This window comes from Hylobates moloch, unplaced genomic scaffold (assembly GCF_009828535.3).
Source record: "Hylobates moloch isolate HMO894 unplaced genomic scaffold, HMol_V3 SCAFFOLD_13, whole genome shotgun sequence".
NCBI lineage: Eukaryota > Metazoa > Chordata > Mammalia > Primates > Hylobatidae > Hylobates > Hylobates moloch.
The window spans coordinates 80,473,861-80,490,492 of NW_026652288.1; the positions used below are offsets into that span (position 1 = coordinate 80,473,861).

At 41.0% G+C, this 16,632-nt stretch overlaps 1 protein-coding gene across 1 annotated transcript in view; it reads right to left on the reverse strand.

The window, feature by feature from the left end:
• Nucleotides 1–308: 308 nt before the first annotated feature.
• The window catches only part of LRRC31 (leucine rich repeat containing 31), a 117,254-nt gene continuing 100,930 nt past the window's right edge, over nucleotides 309–16,632 (reverse strand). The window contains exons 7-10 of the mRNA XM_032172273.2: nucleotides 15,188–15,355; nucleotides 11,996–12,163; nucleotides 8,410–8,577; nucleotides 309–640 (exon numbers count right to left, since the gene is read on the reverse strand). Coding sequence (XP_032028164.1) covers nucleotides 309–640; nucleotides 8,410–8,577; nucleotides 11,996–12,163; nucleotides 15,188–15,355 — 836 coding nt within the window. The remainder of the gene's footprint in view (nucleotides 641–8,409; nucleotides 8,578–11,995; nucleotides 12,164–15,187; nucleotides 15,356–16,632) is intronic.

Consider the following 16,632-nt stretch of genomic DNA (forward strand, 5'->3'; position numbering starts at 1 on the left):
TCTGGGCAAGAGAAAAGCAGTTGCAGTACCAAAATCGAAACACTTTTGGCAAGGCTTCTAAATAGCAAATGAACTAATTATATATCCACAACAAATCCATTGAAGAATGCCATTTTTGTTTCATAAGACAGAGAATAATGGTATGCTCATATTAGATATTATAAATATACATATATTTACAAAGCTCTTGTAATACAAGTCCCATTAAACGGCCCAGAAGTTGAAATTCAGTTCATGACTCTGGAATTCGTTTAGGTTCTTTTCCTTTGGAGAAAGGTTTGTAGCTTAGTAGGACATGGGAAATCAGTTTACTGAAACCCACCATGGTCAAAGTGAATGCTTCTTTTTTTATCTTGGTCAAAGCATTCTAGTTCTTCCTCCTGTGAAGCTGGGAGAATCCATCTTTTCATTCCTATCTCAGTGATCTGAGGAAGTTTGGTCACAGCATATAACAAGTGTCTAAACCATTGTCCACAATCTCGAAAATTTGATGGTCGAAGGCTAATATCCAGCTCGATTAGCTCTTTGAGGAACCGCACGTTTTGGCAGAACATGGTCCACCCTGCATCACAGATGCTGTCATTGTAGCTCAGGTCCAGCTTTCGCAGTTTGGCCAGATGACCCATCTGTATGACCGATGCTGAAAAACAAAATCACTCTAAATGCTAATATGCAAGAATACTGTCTGCCATGGCTCTTCCCATTTCCCATAACACTATCTCCAGGAATAGTAATGACAAGATTAGTAATTAGTAATGATTTGTTATTAGTAGCTTTATTCAGGACATCTGAAATTAGTAACAGATTTCTTCTCTGTACATCCCATCTACGGCTTTTTTTATTTCTTTTTCCAAATCCCAACCCAATAATTTTTTTTTGTCAAGTTCCTGCTCTCTGTTCCACTGAAGTCCCAGCTCTTCCTACAGATTTTCTCTAATTATATGTAAAGAGTGATGGCTCATTGGCTTTAACTAAGGACCATTTGTAAATAATCGTCTTGCTGCTTTAATTGTTCATTGTTCATTCATTCAGTCCTTCTTCATCCAGCAATTATTTAAATGAGCACTTTCCATATGCAGAACATACCTGGATAATTTCCAATTCACCTTAGAGACCCCAATACACATGACAGTTTTCCCTTTGAATAGAACATATCAGTACTACCTACAATGGCACTTAAAAATGATGACTAATGTACAATCTGAGCTATTTGATCAGAAAATAAATAAGTTAATGATGAAATAAAGACTTCTGTAAGAGGAGGCAGGAGAGATGATAACCAGGGAAAATGGGACATGTTTCCCTTTTCAACCAAACCAGGAATGGATTGCAGAGATCAGGTGAGTCGTATAGAATCTCAGAGTTGCAAGGGATCTTGGAAGTCTCCTTATCCAACCTCCTAATCAATAATCAGAGAGAAATCCTTTGCACAGCCTCTCTCCTCATGACTACCACAATTCTGGCTGAACTGTTCTTTCAAGTTTGCCCCAGCATTATGGAGCAGCTCCTAGCAGGAGGAAGCCCTCCCACAGGGCCCCAATCTATCTTCTGGTGTCTTTCACCTAGTGCCCCCATCAGTCAACTGAAACATTCAGCTCCTTTTTCCTCATGTCAGCCCTGCCGTGTTGGACAACAGCCAGGTCTCCCTCAAACTTTATCCCTCTAGGACTGAACATGCCTTGATCTTTCAGTCTTTCCTCACACGCATGGCTTTCAGATCAAGGAGGATGCTCCAACTCCATCACTTTCACTTGCCGACAGTTTGATTCCACAGTGAATTTGAGAGCTCAGCCACCCGTGCACACAACAGCTGCACTCTGTCTCTAGGTGTTCATGTCACTGTGTGTCTCTCTTCCTTCCTGTCTCACAACATTACTCACAATATTCTCAAGACCTAACTAAGTGTTAAAGACAATGCGCATGCTTTTTCTCTTTTAAAAAATGTTGTATTATGGAAATTTTCAAACACACAAAAAGTGGAGAGAATAGGAGAAAGTGGACCACCATGTACCCATCATTCAACTTCAACATTATCTTCATTACATCAATCTTGCCTTATCTAGTCCCCTTTCCTCTATTTTTTTGTTTTTTAAAAACACATTTTAGGCCGGGTGTGGTGGCTCACACCTGTAATACCAGCACTTTGGGAGGCCAAAGAGGGTGGATCATGAGGTCAGGAGTTCGAGACCAGCCTGGCCAAGATGGTGAAACCCCGTCTCTACTCAAAATACAAAAATTAGCTGGGCATAGTGGTGGGCGCCTGTAATTCCAGCTTCTCAGGAGGCTGAGGCAGGAGAATCGCTTGAACCCGGGAGGTGGAGGTTGCAGTGAACCAAGATCGTGCCACTGCACTCTAGCCTGGGCAACAGAGCAAGACTCCATCTCAGGAAAAAAATAAAATAAAATACATAAATAAATAAATTTATTTTTTGTTTGGATTTTATAACATGTGAGCACCTTATTTTATATTTTATTATTTTAGATTTATTACATTTTTAAAAATCTAGGTAGGGGAAATGTAGGCCATGGGTATACTCTTTATAATTTACTATGTGAAAAAATAAATGCCATTAATTATTTTTAAAATGTATATAAGCTAGTGATTAACAAATTTTTAATGTTTCTATTAGAAAAAATATAAAAGTGACAATTGCTAAAACCATATATAGTAATACTTGTTTTTTGTTGCTGTTGTTGTTTTTGTTTTTTTGAGATGGACTCTGCTCTGTTGCCCAGTCTGGAGTGCAATAGCACAATCTCAGCTCACTGCAACCTCCATCTCCCAGGTTCAAGCGATCCTCCTGCCTCAGCCTCTCGAGTAGCTGGGATTACAGGCACCTGCCACCATGTCCAGCAATTTTTGTACTTTTAGTAGAGACAGGGTTTCACCATGTTGGCCAGGCTGGTCTCGAACTCCTGAACTCAAGTGATCCACCTGCCTCGTCCTCTCAAAGTGCTGGGATTACAGGCGTGAGCCACCATGCCTGGCCTGTAATACTTGTCATTGAGTAAAAATTCAAAGAAGGAAAATATACCCTGATAAAATGTAAAAGTATAAATTTGACCTGAGAAAAAAACTGTCAGTAAAAATTAAGAAAAAAATATACAATGGCTGAAGACATGGTGAATAAAATTTGATGCAGACAAAAATAAAAAAGACCTAATTGAAGAAGCAAATTTTAATTATAAACATTAAATAAAATAAATATATTTAATGGTGTCTAATTCAGAAAAATAAATAAATGAAAATCAAAAGCTTATTTTTTAGAAGACTCACAACATCAATAAACCCCTTGTGGTAGTCAGAATTCTAAATAGCCACCTTAAGATTTCCATTGCATCCCCAGGACTGAATGTGGTAGATTTTGCTCCCAGGATTAGCTTAGGCTATATGGCACACCTGACTTTAAGAAAGGGAGATTATCCATGTGGAGTTAACCTAATCACACGAGCCCTTTAAAAGCAGAGAGAATTTCCTCCTACTGGTGGCAGAAGAGGAAGGAAGTCACAGAAGTCAGAGAGATTTAAAGTGTGAGAGGCATGGACAATCCACTCCTGGCTTGAAAATGAGGGGCCATGTATCAAGGAATGTGGCTGGCCTCTAGTAGCTGACAGCAGCCCCCAGCTGAGAGCTAGCAAGAAAACGGAACCCTCAGTCCTATAGCTGCAAGGTCCTCGACTCTGTCAACAACAATGAGCTTGAAAGTGGATTTATTCCTAGAGCCTTCAGATGAGAACTCAACCTGGCTGACATCTTGATTTTAGTGTTGTAATACCCTACACAGAGAACCGACACAAGTTGTGCCAGACTTCTTACCTACAGAACTGCGAGCCGGGTGAGGGATGAGAAATTACTTAATGATGCATTATTCATTCAGGTGATGGTTACATCAGCACTCCAGACTTCACCACTACAATATACCCATGGAACAAAACTGCACTGGTGCCCCTTACACTAATATAAGCTTTTAAAAAGAACTGTGAACAAATATATGGATATTGTTTTAATCCACAAATTAACATGTTACACAGCAACAGAAAACTAACACCTTTGGTCAGACTAGCCAAGAATAAAGAGATAGAAACACAATTATCAATGTCAGGAATGAGACAGGGGGTATCACTATGGGCAGTAAAAGGATAACAAGGAAACAACTTTATTTCCATAAATTCAACAACCTAGATGAAATGGGCTAATTTCTTAAAAGACACTATCAGAACTTGCTTAAGAAGAAATAGACAACTGGAATAGTCCTATCTCTATTTTTTTCTATCTCTATTTTTTAGATTGAATTCATAACTTAAAATATCCCACAAAGAAAATTCCAAGTTTAGATGGCTTCACTGGTGAATTCTGTGAAACAGTTGAGGAAGAAATAATATCAATTTTACACAATCTTTCTGGAAAATAAAAGAGGAAGGAACACTTCCCAACTCATTGTATGAGGCTACCTATACCCTCATAACAAAGCCAGACAAAGACATTATAAGAAAAATGGTAGACTATTATCCTCTTGTGAACATAGGCACAAATATCCTCAACAGAATATCAGCAAGTAACATCCAACGCTATTTAAACAAGATAATACATAATGACCACGACAGGGCTGATTTAACATTTAAAAATCAGTTAATATTATTAATTATTATTATTAATATTAATGAACTATAAAGTTTTTTAAATGCTCATCTCAATAGATGCAGAAAAATAATTTGACAAAATTCGTTATAAGAACTCTTAGCAAATTAGGATTCCTTAACCTGATAAAGGGTAGCTACAAAAAAACCTAGCTAACATCATACTTAATGGTGAAAAATGGAATGCTTTCCCCCTTAGCTTAGGAGACTAAGACTGGAAGCAAGGCAAGAATGTCTGCTCTCATCTCATTCAACATCTATTAGAAATCTAGCCAGCTAAATAACCAAGAAAAAGAAAGAAAAGATACACAGAGATAAAGAAATAAAACTGTCTCTAGGCCGGGCACAGTGGCTCACGCCTGTAACCCCAGCACTTTGGGAGGCCAAGGCAGGCAGATCACGAGGTCAGGAGATTGAGACCATCCTGACCAACATGGTGAAACCCCATCTGTATTAAAAATACAAAAAACTAGCTGGGAGTGGTGGCACGTGCCTGTAGTCCCAGCTACTCGGGAGGTGGAGGCAGGAGAATCGCTTGAACCCAGGAGTCGGAAGTTGTGGTGAGCTGAGATCATGCCACTGCACTCCAGCCTGGTGACAGAATGAGAGTCCATCTCAAAAAAACAAAAAAAACACCTATCTCTAATTATAGATGATATGATTTTCTATATAGAAAATCCTACAGAATCTACCAAAAATATCCTACAGCTAACAGATGAGTTTAGCAAGGTTGCAGTAAAATGTCAATATACAAAAATCAATTATATATCCACATAACATTGAGAATCTAAAATTAAACAGTATATTTTATAAGAGAACAAAATTAAATACTCAGATATAAATTTAACAAAATATAATAACTATAAAACACCAGTGAAAGAAATCAAAGAGTACTTAAATACAGAGGTAGACTATGTTCACGGATTGGAATACTCAATATTGTTAAGATGTTATTTCTCCCTGAATTGATCTATAAATTCAATGTAATCCCAGTAAAATTTTCAGATGGATTTTTAAAATAGATGTTGACAATCTGATACTAGCTTTATATAGAAATGCTAAGTAACTAGAATAACCAAAACAATTTTGAAAAAGAACAAAGAATACTTATACTACTTCATTTCAAGACTTACTATAAAGTTTCAGCAATCAAGACAGTGTGATATTGGTAAAATAAGAGACACACAGATCAATAGAACAGAATTGAGAGACCAGAAGTAGGCCATCACAAATATGGCCAATTGATTTTTGACAAAAATATAAAGGCACATCAATGGAGAATGGATAGTCTTTTCAACTAATGGCACTCAAATAATCAGACAGTGATATGCAAAAGCATTAGCCTCATACCTTGTATAAAAATTAACTCAAAATAGGTAATAGGTCAAAATATAAAAGGCAAATACAAAGCTTTAAGAAAAAAATATGGAAAAAATCTTTGAGAACTTAGATTTGCAAAACGCTCTAAGATGCAATACAAAAAAACTCTATTCATCAAATTAACAAATTGATAAATCTTTATCAAAACTGAAAGCTTTGCTCTGCAAAAAAAAACACTATCAAGAGAATGAAAAGCCAGTGGGACAGACCCAGAGAAAATAAGAGCAAATTATATTTCTGATAAAGGACTTTCTTGTATTCAGAAAAATCTAAAAAACTCTCCAAACTCATCAATAAGAAAACAAACAATCCAATTTTAAAAATTAGGCAAAAGATTTAGAACAGACATTTCACCAAAGGAGCTAAGAAATGAAAATACACACATAAAAAGATGTTTGACGTCATCGGTAATTACGGTAACGCAAATTAAAATCACAATGTTTTGTCCCCATCTTCTAATTACAATCATTTTTGCTGTAACACTTGTTTTGAAAACACAAGTTTATTTCAATGAGATTGAAATGTCAGGAAACAATCTGAGCATAATGCAAATTTCTTGTTTGCATTATGCACTATTTGTCCACAGGAAACACTAGGTGAACATATAAAACTGTCCCCAGCTGAATTCAGCTGCATATAGAAATAAAAAGTCTGGGCACGGTGGCTCACACCTGTAATCCCAGCACTTTGGGAGACCGAGGCGGGTGGATCATCTGAGGTCAGGAATTCGAGACCAGCCTGGCCAACAGGGCGAAACCCCGTCTCTAACAAAAATACAAAAATTAGCCAGGCATGGTGGCACGCCTCTAATCCCAGCTACTTGGGAGGCTGAGGCAGGAGAATCTGTTGAACCCAGCAGGCGGAGGTTGCAGTGAGCCAAGATCATGCCACTTCACTCCAGCCTGGGTGACAGAATGAAACTCTGTCTTAAAAGAAAAAAAAAGAAAGAAAGAAAATGCAGACATGCACACACCTCATAAGGACAACAACCCTCATCTCTCCACATACCCTCTTTCCACCAATGGAAGTGTGGACAGACCACGTCTACAAACTTCAGGTCTTTCTCAGGGGAAAGTGTAATATTTGCTCATTTCTTAACTATTTAATATGTAAAACTGTATTGCTATTTTTCATAGCTTCTGTTTTTTAAAATATGCCACTGATGAAGTGTTTGAATGCGGTGCTTCCCACCGTAAGTCCTGTGGTTATTACTGAATAATTCTTGCATGACACATGATCTTTAGGTCCATGTGCCATGTCATAGCAAAACTGACTAATAAATACACTGAGAACACAGATACAACTACCTGGAGTGACTGTTCTGGCCCTTCATTTGGAGGCATGCTCATTGCTTTGGAATTCTGTTAGCTGATGGCTGAATAGTGATTGGAGTGTGGGGACAAGGCTAGGTGGGAGACAGAGAGAGTACTCTGATTCATTGTTTTATAATGGGAAAGTGGAAACATAGAATGAGGTTTTTTGTTTTGTTTTTTTGAGAAGGAGTTTCACTCCTGCTGCCCAGGCTGGAGTGCAATGGCGCAATCTCAGCTCACTGCAACCTCGGCCACCCAGGTTCAAGCGATTCTCCTGCCTCAGCCTCCCGAGTAGCTGGGATTACAGGCATGTGCCACCACGCCCTGCTAATTTTGTATTTTTAGTAGAGATGGGGTTTCTCCATGTTGGTTAGGCTGGTTTTGAACTCCTGGCTTCAAGTGATCCGCCAGCCTCGGCCTCTCAAAGTGTTGGGATTACAGGTGTGAGCCACCACGCCCGGCCACATAGAATGATTTTAGGGAATATTTGGGTAGCCTCAATCCCACAGTACAGAAGTTATTCCTTATTCAATTATCTTTCCATCTTTCTAGACTGACATGGACGAAGGGTCAGATTGTTACTACAGTATGACTTTAACTCTCTCATCTTTTTCTAATAGAGAGAAGGAGCCTCTAATCAAAGCCATCAGCAGTCTAATATCTATGAGAAGTGATACCTGTATTTCAGTTACAGTGATAATCAGTTTCCTGTTTAAATGAAAGCATTTAAATTAAAGAGTCAATTTAAAGGAAAAGTTAAGTAATAGTGCTGGAACCATGCAGATGGGTGAGATGTAGATGACTGAAGTGGGAACACTCATGGACCGCGGAAGTGTGGAACCTCCCCACCTATCTATATCCATATCCTTTTAGGAAATGCCTTCCACTGTCACGTGGTTTTAGAATTGCCTTCGCTCATTTTAAGTAGCCCTCTCGGCAGATATTGGGGAGAAGAGAATTTGCACAGAGGGCTTCACCCCAGGTCTGGTACCTCCCCCACCTCCCCACCCGGTGCTTTGCAGGGGCGGCACCCTTTGCTCTGTGTGCCAAGACCGCTTGGGAACAAGTAGATACACACCCAGGAGAGCCACGTCCTCTGTCACCAGGGAACAGCTGCTCAGCCTCAGCACTTGAAGAGACATTGAAAGCTTTAGTGTTTCCAGAAGCAGCTTTAAGTTGCCACCAACACACTTGTTCCAAGAAAGGTTGAATACTTCCAGAGCAGAGAGGTGAACAGAGGCTTCAGCTAAAAGTGATAAAGATACGAACAGCAGTAATTTAGGTTTTCTTACAGATCATAGGCTTTGGATTTGAGGAAACTGGTCTGGGACAACACATTAACATAACTGGGATTGAGAAAGCTGTAGAGACCATTTTCTTCTGCCTTAAATTTATGGCCTCAATTTATGTTGTCTGTTTTTTGTTTTGAGATGGAGTCTTGCTCTGTCACCAGGCTGGAGTGCAGTGGCGCGATCTTGGCTCACTGCAACCTCCACCTCCCGGGTTCAAGTGATTCCCCTGCCTCAGCCTCTCGAGCAGCTGGGACTACATGTGCATGCCACCATACCCAGCTAATTATTTTTGTATTTTAATAGAGACGCTGTTTCACCATATTGGCCAGGATGGTCTTGATCTCCTGACTCGGGATCCACCAGCCTTGGCCTCCCGAAGTACTGGGATTACAGGCGTGAACCACCGTGCCTGGCCTGTTGTCTGTTTTTATTTGGGGAAATATTGGAAACTTTAGCAAAGCAAAACTTGATAAATTGGAATTCACTGTCCAGCTGGGGTTTCTTTCCTTCACTTCACATGTAAGAAGGAGAAAGAGGCAAAGTGCTTGGACAGCTAGTCAAGATTTCCAGAATGTGTCCTGGTTGGTACATATTTCACTGAACAGTCACTGCTGAGATTCAGGTGGGGGCAAACCTCCCTCAGAGTCTGAAATACCAAAACGTATTTGTATTTACTTCACTGCAATTACTGCAGGCAAGGAAAGTAACTAATGTATTTTGGAAAGATTTTTAAAGAAAAGTAAAAGATTTTCTGCTTAATCCTCAGTTGCCCCCAATGTTAAAATTAACCGGAATATCTTATTCCCAAGTTAATCGCATTTTAATCTATTCTGCCTTCCTTCTAGAGAATAATGTGTTCAAGGGGAAAATATATATTCTTTTATAATATCTAGTAAGAAAATCCGTACAGAGATCTACATTAAGGAGAAATGGAACTTTTTCTTCTAAAAGTGATGTAGGGAAATATATATTTGCTTCATTTACTTAATTCAAATTGAATGGTAGATTTATGTCAGATGATATAATTTAGTGTAATACCTAGTTGATCATGATTCATTGATTGTGCAGCTAGAATTAGAAAGAGCTATGCCTTCTAATGTCTGCAATTCCTTTAAAAAAAAATATTTTCCCAGAATGGGCAACATAGTAAAACTCCATCTCTACCAAAAACACAAAACTTGGCCAGGTGTGGTGGCATGTTCCTGTAGACCCAGCAGCTACTGAGGAGGCTGACATGGCATGATCACTTGAGCCCAGGAGGTCAAGGCTACAGTGAGCCATGATAGTGCCACTGCACTCCAGCCTGGGCAGCAGAGCAAGACCCTCCCAAAGTACTGGGATTACAGGTGTGAGCCACTGTGCCTGACCCAAGTCCACGGTTCTCTACTGGGGGTTAGTCATCTAGCTACCCTCTGCCCAGCATGTACCAAAATTCCATGATCACAAAAGAAAAGCTCATGTTCAGCATAAACCATGTTGTTTATGCAAACAGGTTAGGCACAAACCACCCTTATCAGTTAGGAAATGGTATGAACACCCCCAGATTCCAAGTTCTGGGATATCAGCTGAGAGCCAGCCTTTCTGGTTGATAGCAGGCCTTTCTAGGGATAGCAGCATCAGGCCTGCCATGTTAACTCTTTTTTGCCCCCATACACGTGATTGGAGTTGTTGGATTTGGGTGATTCCTGGATAATGCAAAAAATGGAGTCCTTCTCTCCAACCCTCTCACCAGTGTTTTTTATCAGTTGGCACTTCCTTAAAAATGAATTGTACGGTCAACCAGACAAGGGCTATTATTAATGAAATAAACGCATTAAATTCATAAAAACGAGTAGCTATTTATTATTATACATTAATAAAAATAAATGCATATTATTTACCCCCACATTTGAAGAACTCTATATTTAGGGCATTCTTGCCCTCCTTCTCAGCCCGAGTGTTTTGCTCAGCTCCCATAGACTTGGTCCTCACCATGCCCTGCTCCCAGCGCTCCCTCAGCATCATTCATCTCATTGTCCACATGTCTGGATGGGGAAACGTCCCAGGATACGTAGCCTTCAGCCCTGCTGTTCTAGGGCCCATGGACCCACCAGACAAGTCTACAGGTATGCTTGAAGGGGTGCCTGTGAGCTCCCTAAAACTGATTACAGTTATTCTGTGGGGAAGAGTGTGGTACATTTTCTGGATCCAAAACATCTGGAATTAGACTGCCTGAAATCAAATCCTGGCCCTGGCTCTTATGACCTTGGGTTACCTCATGTACTTAACATCTCTGTGCTTCAGTTTCCTTGTGTGCAAAATATAAAATGGAACAACGGCACATGCCTTACACAGTTCTAAGAGTTAAGTTGGTGAATGCATGTAAAGTTCTTGGAAAGGGGCCTGGCACGTAGGATATGCTCAATAAATGTCAGTTGTTAAGTTCTGCCCATTTGGTGACAAGTGCAGTGTCAGCAAGTAAAAGGAGATATTTTGAAACAAAGAGACTTGGTAGCACTTTTCCAAATCGATCACCCAGGGAAGCAATAGTTTGTGCACACAGTGCCGGGGTCCCCAACGCCACCTCCCTTTACTTGCTAACACTAAACTTGTCACCAAATGGGCAGAACTTTCAGATTCAGTAGGTTGCTGATGTAGGCTGGGGTATATCTGTGACCTTAAGGCATACCCAGATTCCTGAGAGAGCACATAAATCCTGTGGGGAGTGATTGCTTGGCAGTTAGCTAGGCTCACGCTCTAGTAAATGGCTCACTTTCCCATCAGATCCACAGCAATCCCAACTCATATTGACACCTCCACAAAATTACAAGTTACCATGGATGTGGTCGTCCCAGGTTGGTTATATAGACGTTAAATTTTAAATGTTAAATCTGCACATACCAAGGCCAGACACGGTGGCTTACACCTATAACCCCAGCACTTTGGGAGGCCCAGGAGGGTGGATCACTTGAAGTCAGCAGTTTGAGACCAGGCTGGACAACATGGTGAAACCCCGTCTCTACTAAAAATACAAAAATTAGTCAGATATGGTGACGTGCACCTGTGATCCCAGCTACTCGGGAGGCTGAGGCAGGAGAATCGCTTAAACCTGAGAAGCGGAGGTTGCAGTGAGCCAAGGTCGCGCCACTGCACTCCAGTCTGGGTGACACTCTGTCTCAAAACACAAACAACAACAACAACAAAAACCCCTGCACATACTAGAATCATTTTTATGGACTTTCAGAAGGTCACTTTTAAGAAGGCATATGTCCTGAAAAGAAGACAAATTAGTACTTCGCAAACTGGCTGAGCCTTGGAATGAAACGCAGAGAAAAAGAAGTCTCCCTCTCACATCATTGCATAGTTCCTGCAGGGATCTGGGAAATCTCTTACCAAGAGCTGTAAAAGTCTCCCTCTCCAAAGCACAGTTGTTGATAACTAATGACTTCAGTGCAGGTAAAAATCGGAGCCTGCTGAGTAAGTTTTCAGAAGAACTGCCCATCTTTTTGTTGGCTGATAAATCCAATTCTTGAAGATTTGAGAGTAAAGGAATGACCTGAGCTGTTAAAAATATGAACGGTGACATGTTTTAGGCACCATCTCACAGAGCGTCTTCTGGGTGTTTGGTTCCCACAATCTGTTTAAACTGTCAGTCAATACAGCTCTCCCCAACCCGGCCCTCCCTCCCTTATACACCCCAAACCAGCCTCTTCCCAGCATGCTGCTTGGGCTTTCTTACTTCCAAGACCTTTTCAGGCTAGAAGAGCAAAGGCTGTGGAGACAGAGAACTAGATCTCAGATCTGCTACTAAAGAACTGTGTGATTTTGGACAAGTTAATTAACCTCTCTGAACCTTAAACTCTCAACTCTAAAAAACTCTTAGCCCTCTCGGCAGGGCACAGTGGCTCACTGCCTGTAATCCCAGCACTTTGGGAGGCCGAGGCGGGTGGATCACGAGGTCAGGAGATCGAGACCATCCTGGCTAACATGGTGAAACTCCGTCTCTACTAAAAAAAAAACAAACAAAAAAATTAGCCGGGCATGGTGCCGGGCGCCCATAGTCCCAGCTACTCGGGAGGCTGAGGCAGGAGAACAGTGTGAACCCAGGAGGCGGAGCTTGCAGTGAGCCAAGGTTGCGCCACTGCACTCCAGCCTGGACGACAGAGCGAGACTCCGTCTCAAAAAAAAAAAAAAAAAAATCTCTTAGCCTTCTCTATTTCACTTGGTCATTGGGAAGGTAAAATGACTTGGTAAAGGTAAAGTGCTTGGTATAGTGCCTGGCATATACTAACTGCTCAATTAATGTTTGAAATTATAATTCTTTTCTCAGAATGTAAATACCAGTAAGGCAATGAAAACAAGCAATCAGAACAGACACCTGTTGGTAACGGCACTAGGTCCTGAGGGGCCCAGCTAGGAATTACCCTCATTCGCTATCTTTTGGCTACTTTTCTGGCCTTTGCCCCAACTCTTACCAAGGCAGAAAATGCAGTATGCTGGATCTCTACAAAGCTGGCTTACCTCCTCAAAGCCTTCCAGGGTCACCCACACCAAAGTAACCCCTTGGTCACTATCACATCACCATATTTTATTTTCACAACACCCAGCATTATTTGATATTTTCTTGTTGATATGTTTGTTTTCCGTCTTCCCTCACTAAAGGCAAGCTCTGTGTTATAGGAACTATCTCACTCCCAGAATGGAGATCAGTACCTGGAACATCAGAGGTACAAATGTTTGTGGGAAGAGGGAGAGAGGTCAGGGGAAAGAAAGGGGAAAGGCAGGGAAGGCAGATAGATGGGCACTTGTAAAGTCAACAGGTGTAACTATTTCTCCCTCTTCCAATCCCCTCAGCACTTTGTATTTCGCCATGTAGTTTGGATATGCGTCGGTTTACTCCTGCCCCTGCCATACCTAAGCTCCCTGAGAGCTGGGATTTTCTGTAGCCCCTGGCACGGTGCCCCACACCATTAGAAGACTCATCAGTAGTTATTGCTTAAAGGATCTATAATTCCATTTCTTTGGAGCGATTTACAATGATCGGATAAAAGAATGTTCAATTATTTAACAGCGTAAAGTATAAAGCAGGATATATTTTCATTTCCATCTTTTCAGAATTAAGCAGAAGGAAAGCAATGCAATTCATTACAGTTATCAAATAATTATTAGTTTTCCAGGGCCATTCACCCATGTCAGTGGCTGTGAACCCAGGTAAGGAAAGCTTAGTTCTCCGTTATACTAGTGGGAACAATTGAGGTTCTCCAGCACTGAGGAGCAAAATGAGATGTGGTATTCATGTTATTTAGTTGTACCAAGGGAATTTGGTGGGCTAATAACTCATGAATGTCTTTCTAGGTATGACGCTCAGGCTATGATAAGTAAAGGGGATGGTAAGAACCCATAATGCTCCATGCAAAGCTCAAAAAGGGATTATTTTGTCATTTTAAAATCTTCATGAAAGCCTTGAACTCTTCCCATTTTCCCAAATTGAGAGATAAGAGTCTGAAAGATAATTTAGCAGGTTTAAAAAGATAGATGTGTTAGACCTAGAAACATATTTTACGGTCTTCCTCCCCAAATTGTACTATAAACAACCAAAAACTTAACTTTTATTCTCATCGTACACTCATTCATTCATTCATTCACATATTCAACATGCATTTACTTGGTGCCAACCACGTGCAGGTGCCTGTGCTTGAGCAGTGGGGAGATGCTAAACGAGACACCGCTAGCCTGGAATTGCCCATGACCTAGAGAGAGAGCATTGGCAAAGGGCCCGAGGCCAGAGCATGCCTGGCATGTCTGAGAATCAGCAAGGGCAGGGGCCAGGGTGGAGTCAGTGAGGAGGAGGGGGAGTGAATGAAGTCAGAGTGACAGAGGACAGGGAGGCCATTTGGGCTCTTGCAATAATCTAAGCATGAGATAACTGTGGCCTGGACCAGGGTAGTGGAGGTCTACATGGTGAGCCACGGTCAGATTCTGGATGTACATTGAAGGCTTATTGTGGCCACAGATGGGATAAAGCCCTTAATCTCAAGGCTACGTTTGCTCTGTTTGTTATGGGAAATTGCATTTATATAGGACATGTTGTAATTACAGAACTATGTTTGCAGTAGGAAAATAAGTGTAGTTGCCCAAAGCAGTAACGTACAGCCATGACGCACCACCCCGCTGACTCTTTTTCTGTAACTTCGTTTGTATCTGAGTGGCTTGACTTCACTTGTTATTCAGAAAGCCTCAATACCCTTTGTGTTGGCATTTGGTTACAGGTATGTAACCTGTTTGTAATCAACTTTGTGACACTAAGAGATTCATTTCTAAACAGCAACATAAATTCAAAATTTTCCCTAAGTGCCAAATCTATCATTTGCAGACATGTATAGGTGGAACTGAGATTCACTAACATTTACTGGGCATTTAATACATGCCAAGTACTACGTTGGGGCATTCACAGAACTTTTATGAATTGATCTTTCCAATAACTTCATAAGAAGTAAATTTAAGTGTACATATTAAAATTTCCAAGTTTCCAAATATAGGCCAAGTTTCCAAAAGTCTTTCCTTTGCTCTGCAATATATACTTACCCAGTGACATCACGTCATCTGCTGTTAGTGAGCACTGGTGAAGATCTAGGACTTGCAGATGCTTTAGCATGACCAACTGAGCCGGCAAGTCTTCAAAACCTCCACTTAGATCCTTATTGCAGGAAAGATCTAATTTCCTCAGCTCACCCAAATACCTAAAAGCAGCATCTACAAAGAAAGTCAGAATCTCATTCTGATAGCTGGACACAGTGATGTACCTATAGTCCCAGCTGCTTGGGAGACCAAGGCGGGAGGATTGCTCGAGGCCTGGAGTTCGAGTCCAGCCTGTGCAGCACAGTGAGATCCATCTCTTAAAAAAAGAAAAACCAGGCTGGGCGTGATGACTCCCATCTGTAATCTTTGGGAGGCTGAGAGGGTGGATCACGGGGTCAGGAGTTCAAGACCAGCCTGGTCAAGATGGTGAAACCCCATCTCTACTACCATTCTGACATATTGCAAGGTGGTAAGAAGGTGTGGAACAGGGGTAGGGCTGTGGTGCAGTAAGGGAGGCTGAGGGAACACACTGTGTTCACAAAAGACAAAAGGAGGAATAAGTGTAGACTTCCTACCATCTGGCCCTCTGTGGACCTGACCATGATTTCACACACACGCTCCCTAAGATCTGCATACATTGCCAAGGGTTTTCACATGAATCCTGCAACTACACTTGAGTATCCTCTCCTATTACACTTGAGCACTGGAGTTTACATAGATTTTTAGACTTATTCAAGCTGCCGGTGAATATTACAGGTTCTGTAAGTTGAAGGGGAAACACAGTATCATTTCCTATTCTCCATTAATATGGATAGTATATACAGGGGAGTAAGTTTTAACTGCGGATGCCATCGAAGCCATTCTTTTTATCAGTACCGATTCCTTCCTACTACTGAGCATAAAATAATGCTGACACTTTCAAAAGAGAAAACCTAGTAGTTCTAGCAGCAAAGAAACTTTATTTTTCCCAGTGTTTATCTCAACCTAAAATATACTGGCCTTTTCAGAGTCAGTCATATTAAAGGCTTATTTTTATAATCATGAAAGCGTATGTTCTCTGTAAAATATTTAGAAAATAAATAAAATGTAAAAAAGATTTTTTTTTTTTTGAGATGGGGTCTCTTCTGTCATCCATATCGGCTCACTGCAACCTCGCCTCCTGAGTTCAAGCGATTTCTCCTGCCTCAGCCTCCCAAGTAGCTGGGATTACAGGCACACGTGCCATCACGCCCAACTAATTTTTATATTTTTAGTAGAGATAGGGTTTCACCAGTGTTGGCCAGGCTGGTCTCAAACTCCTGATCTCAAGTGATCTGCCTTCCTCAGCCTCCCAGAGTGCTGGGATTACAGATGTAAGCCACTGCGCTCAGCCTAAAGGAGATTTCAATTAACCATAATCTTATTCCCCAGCACAACCACTGTTTATATTTTGCTATATTTCCTAGTAACTT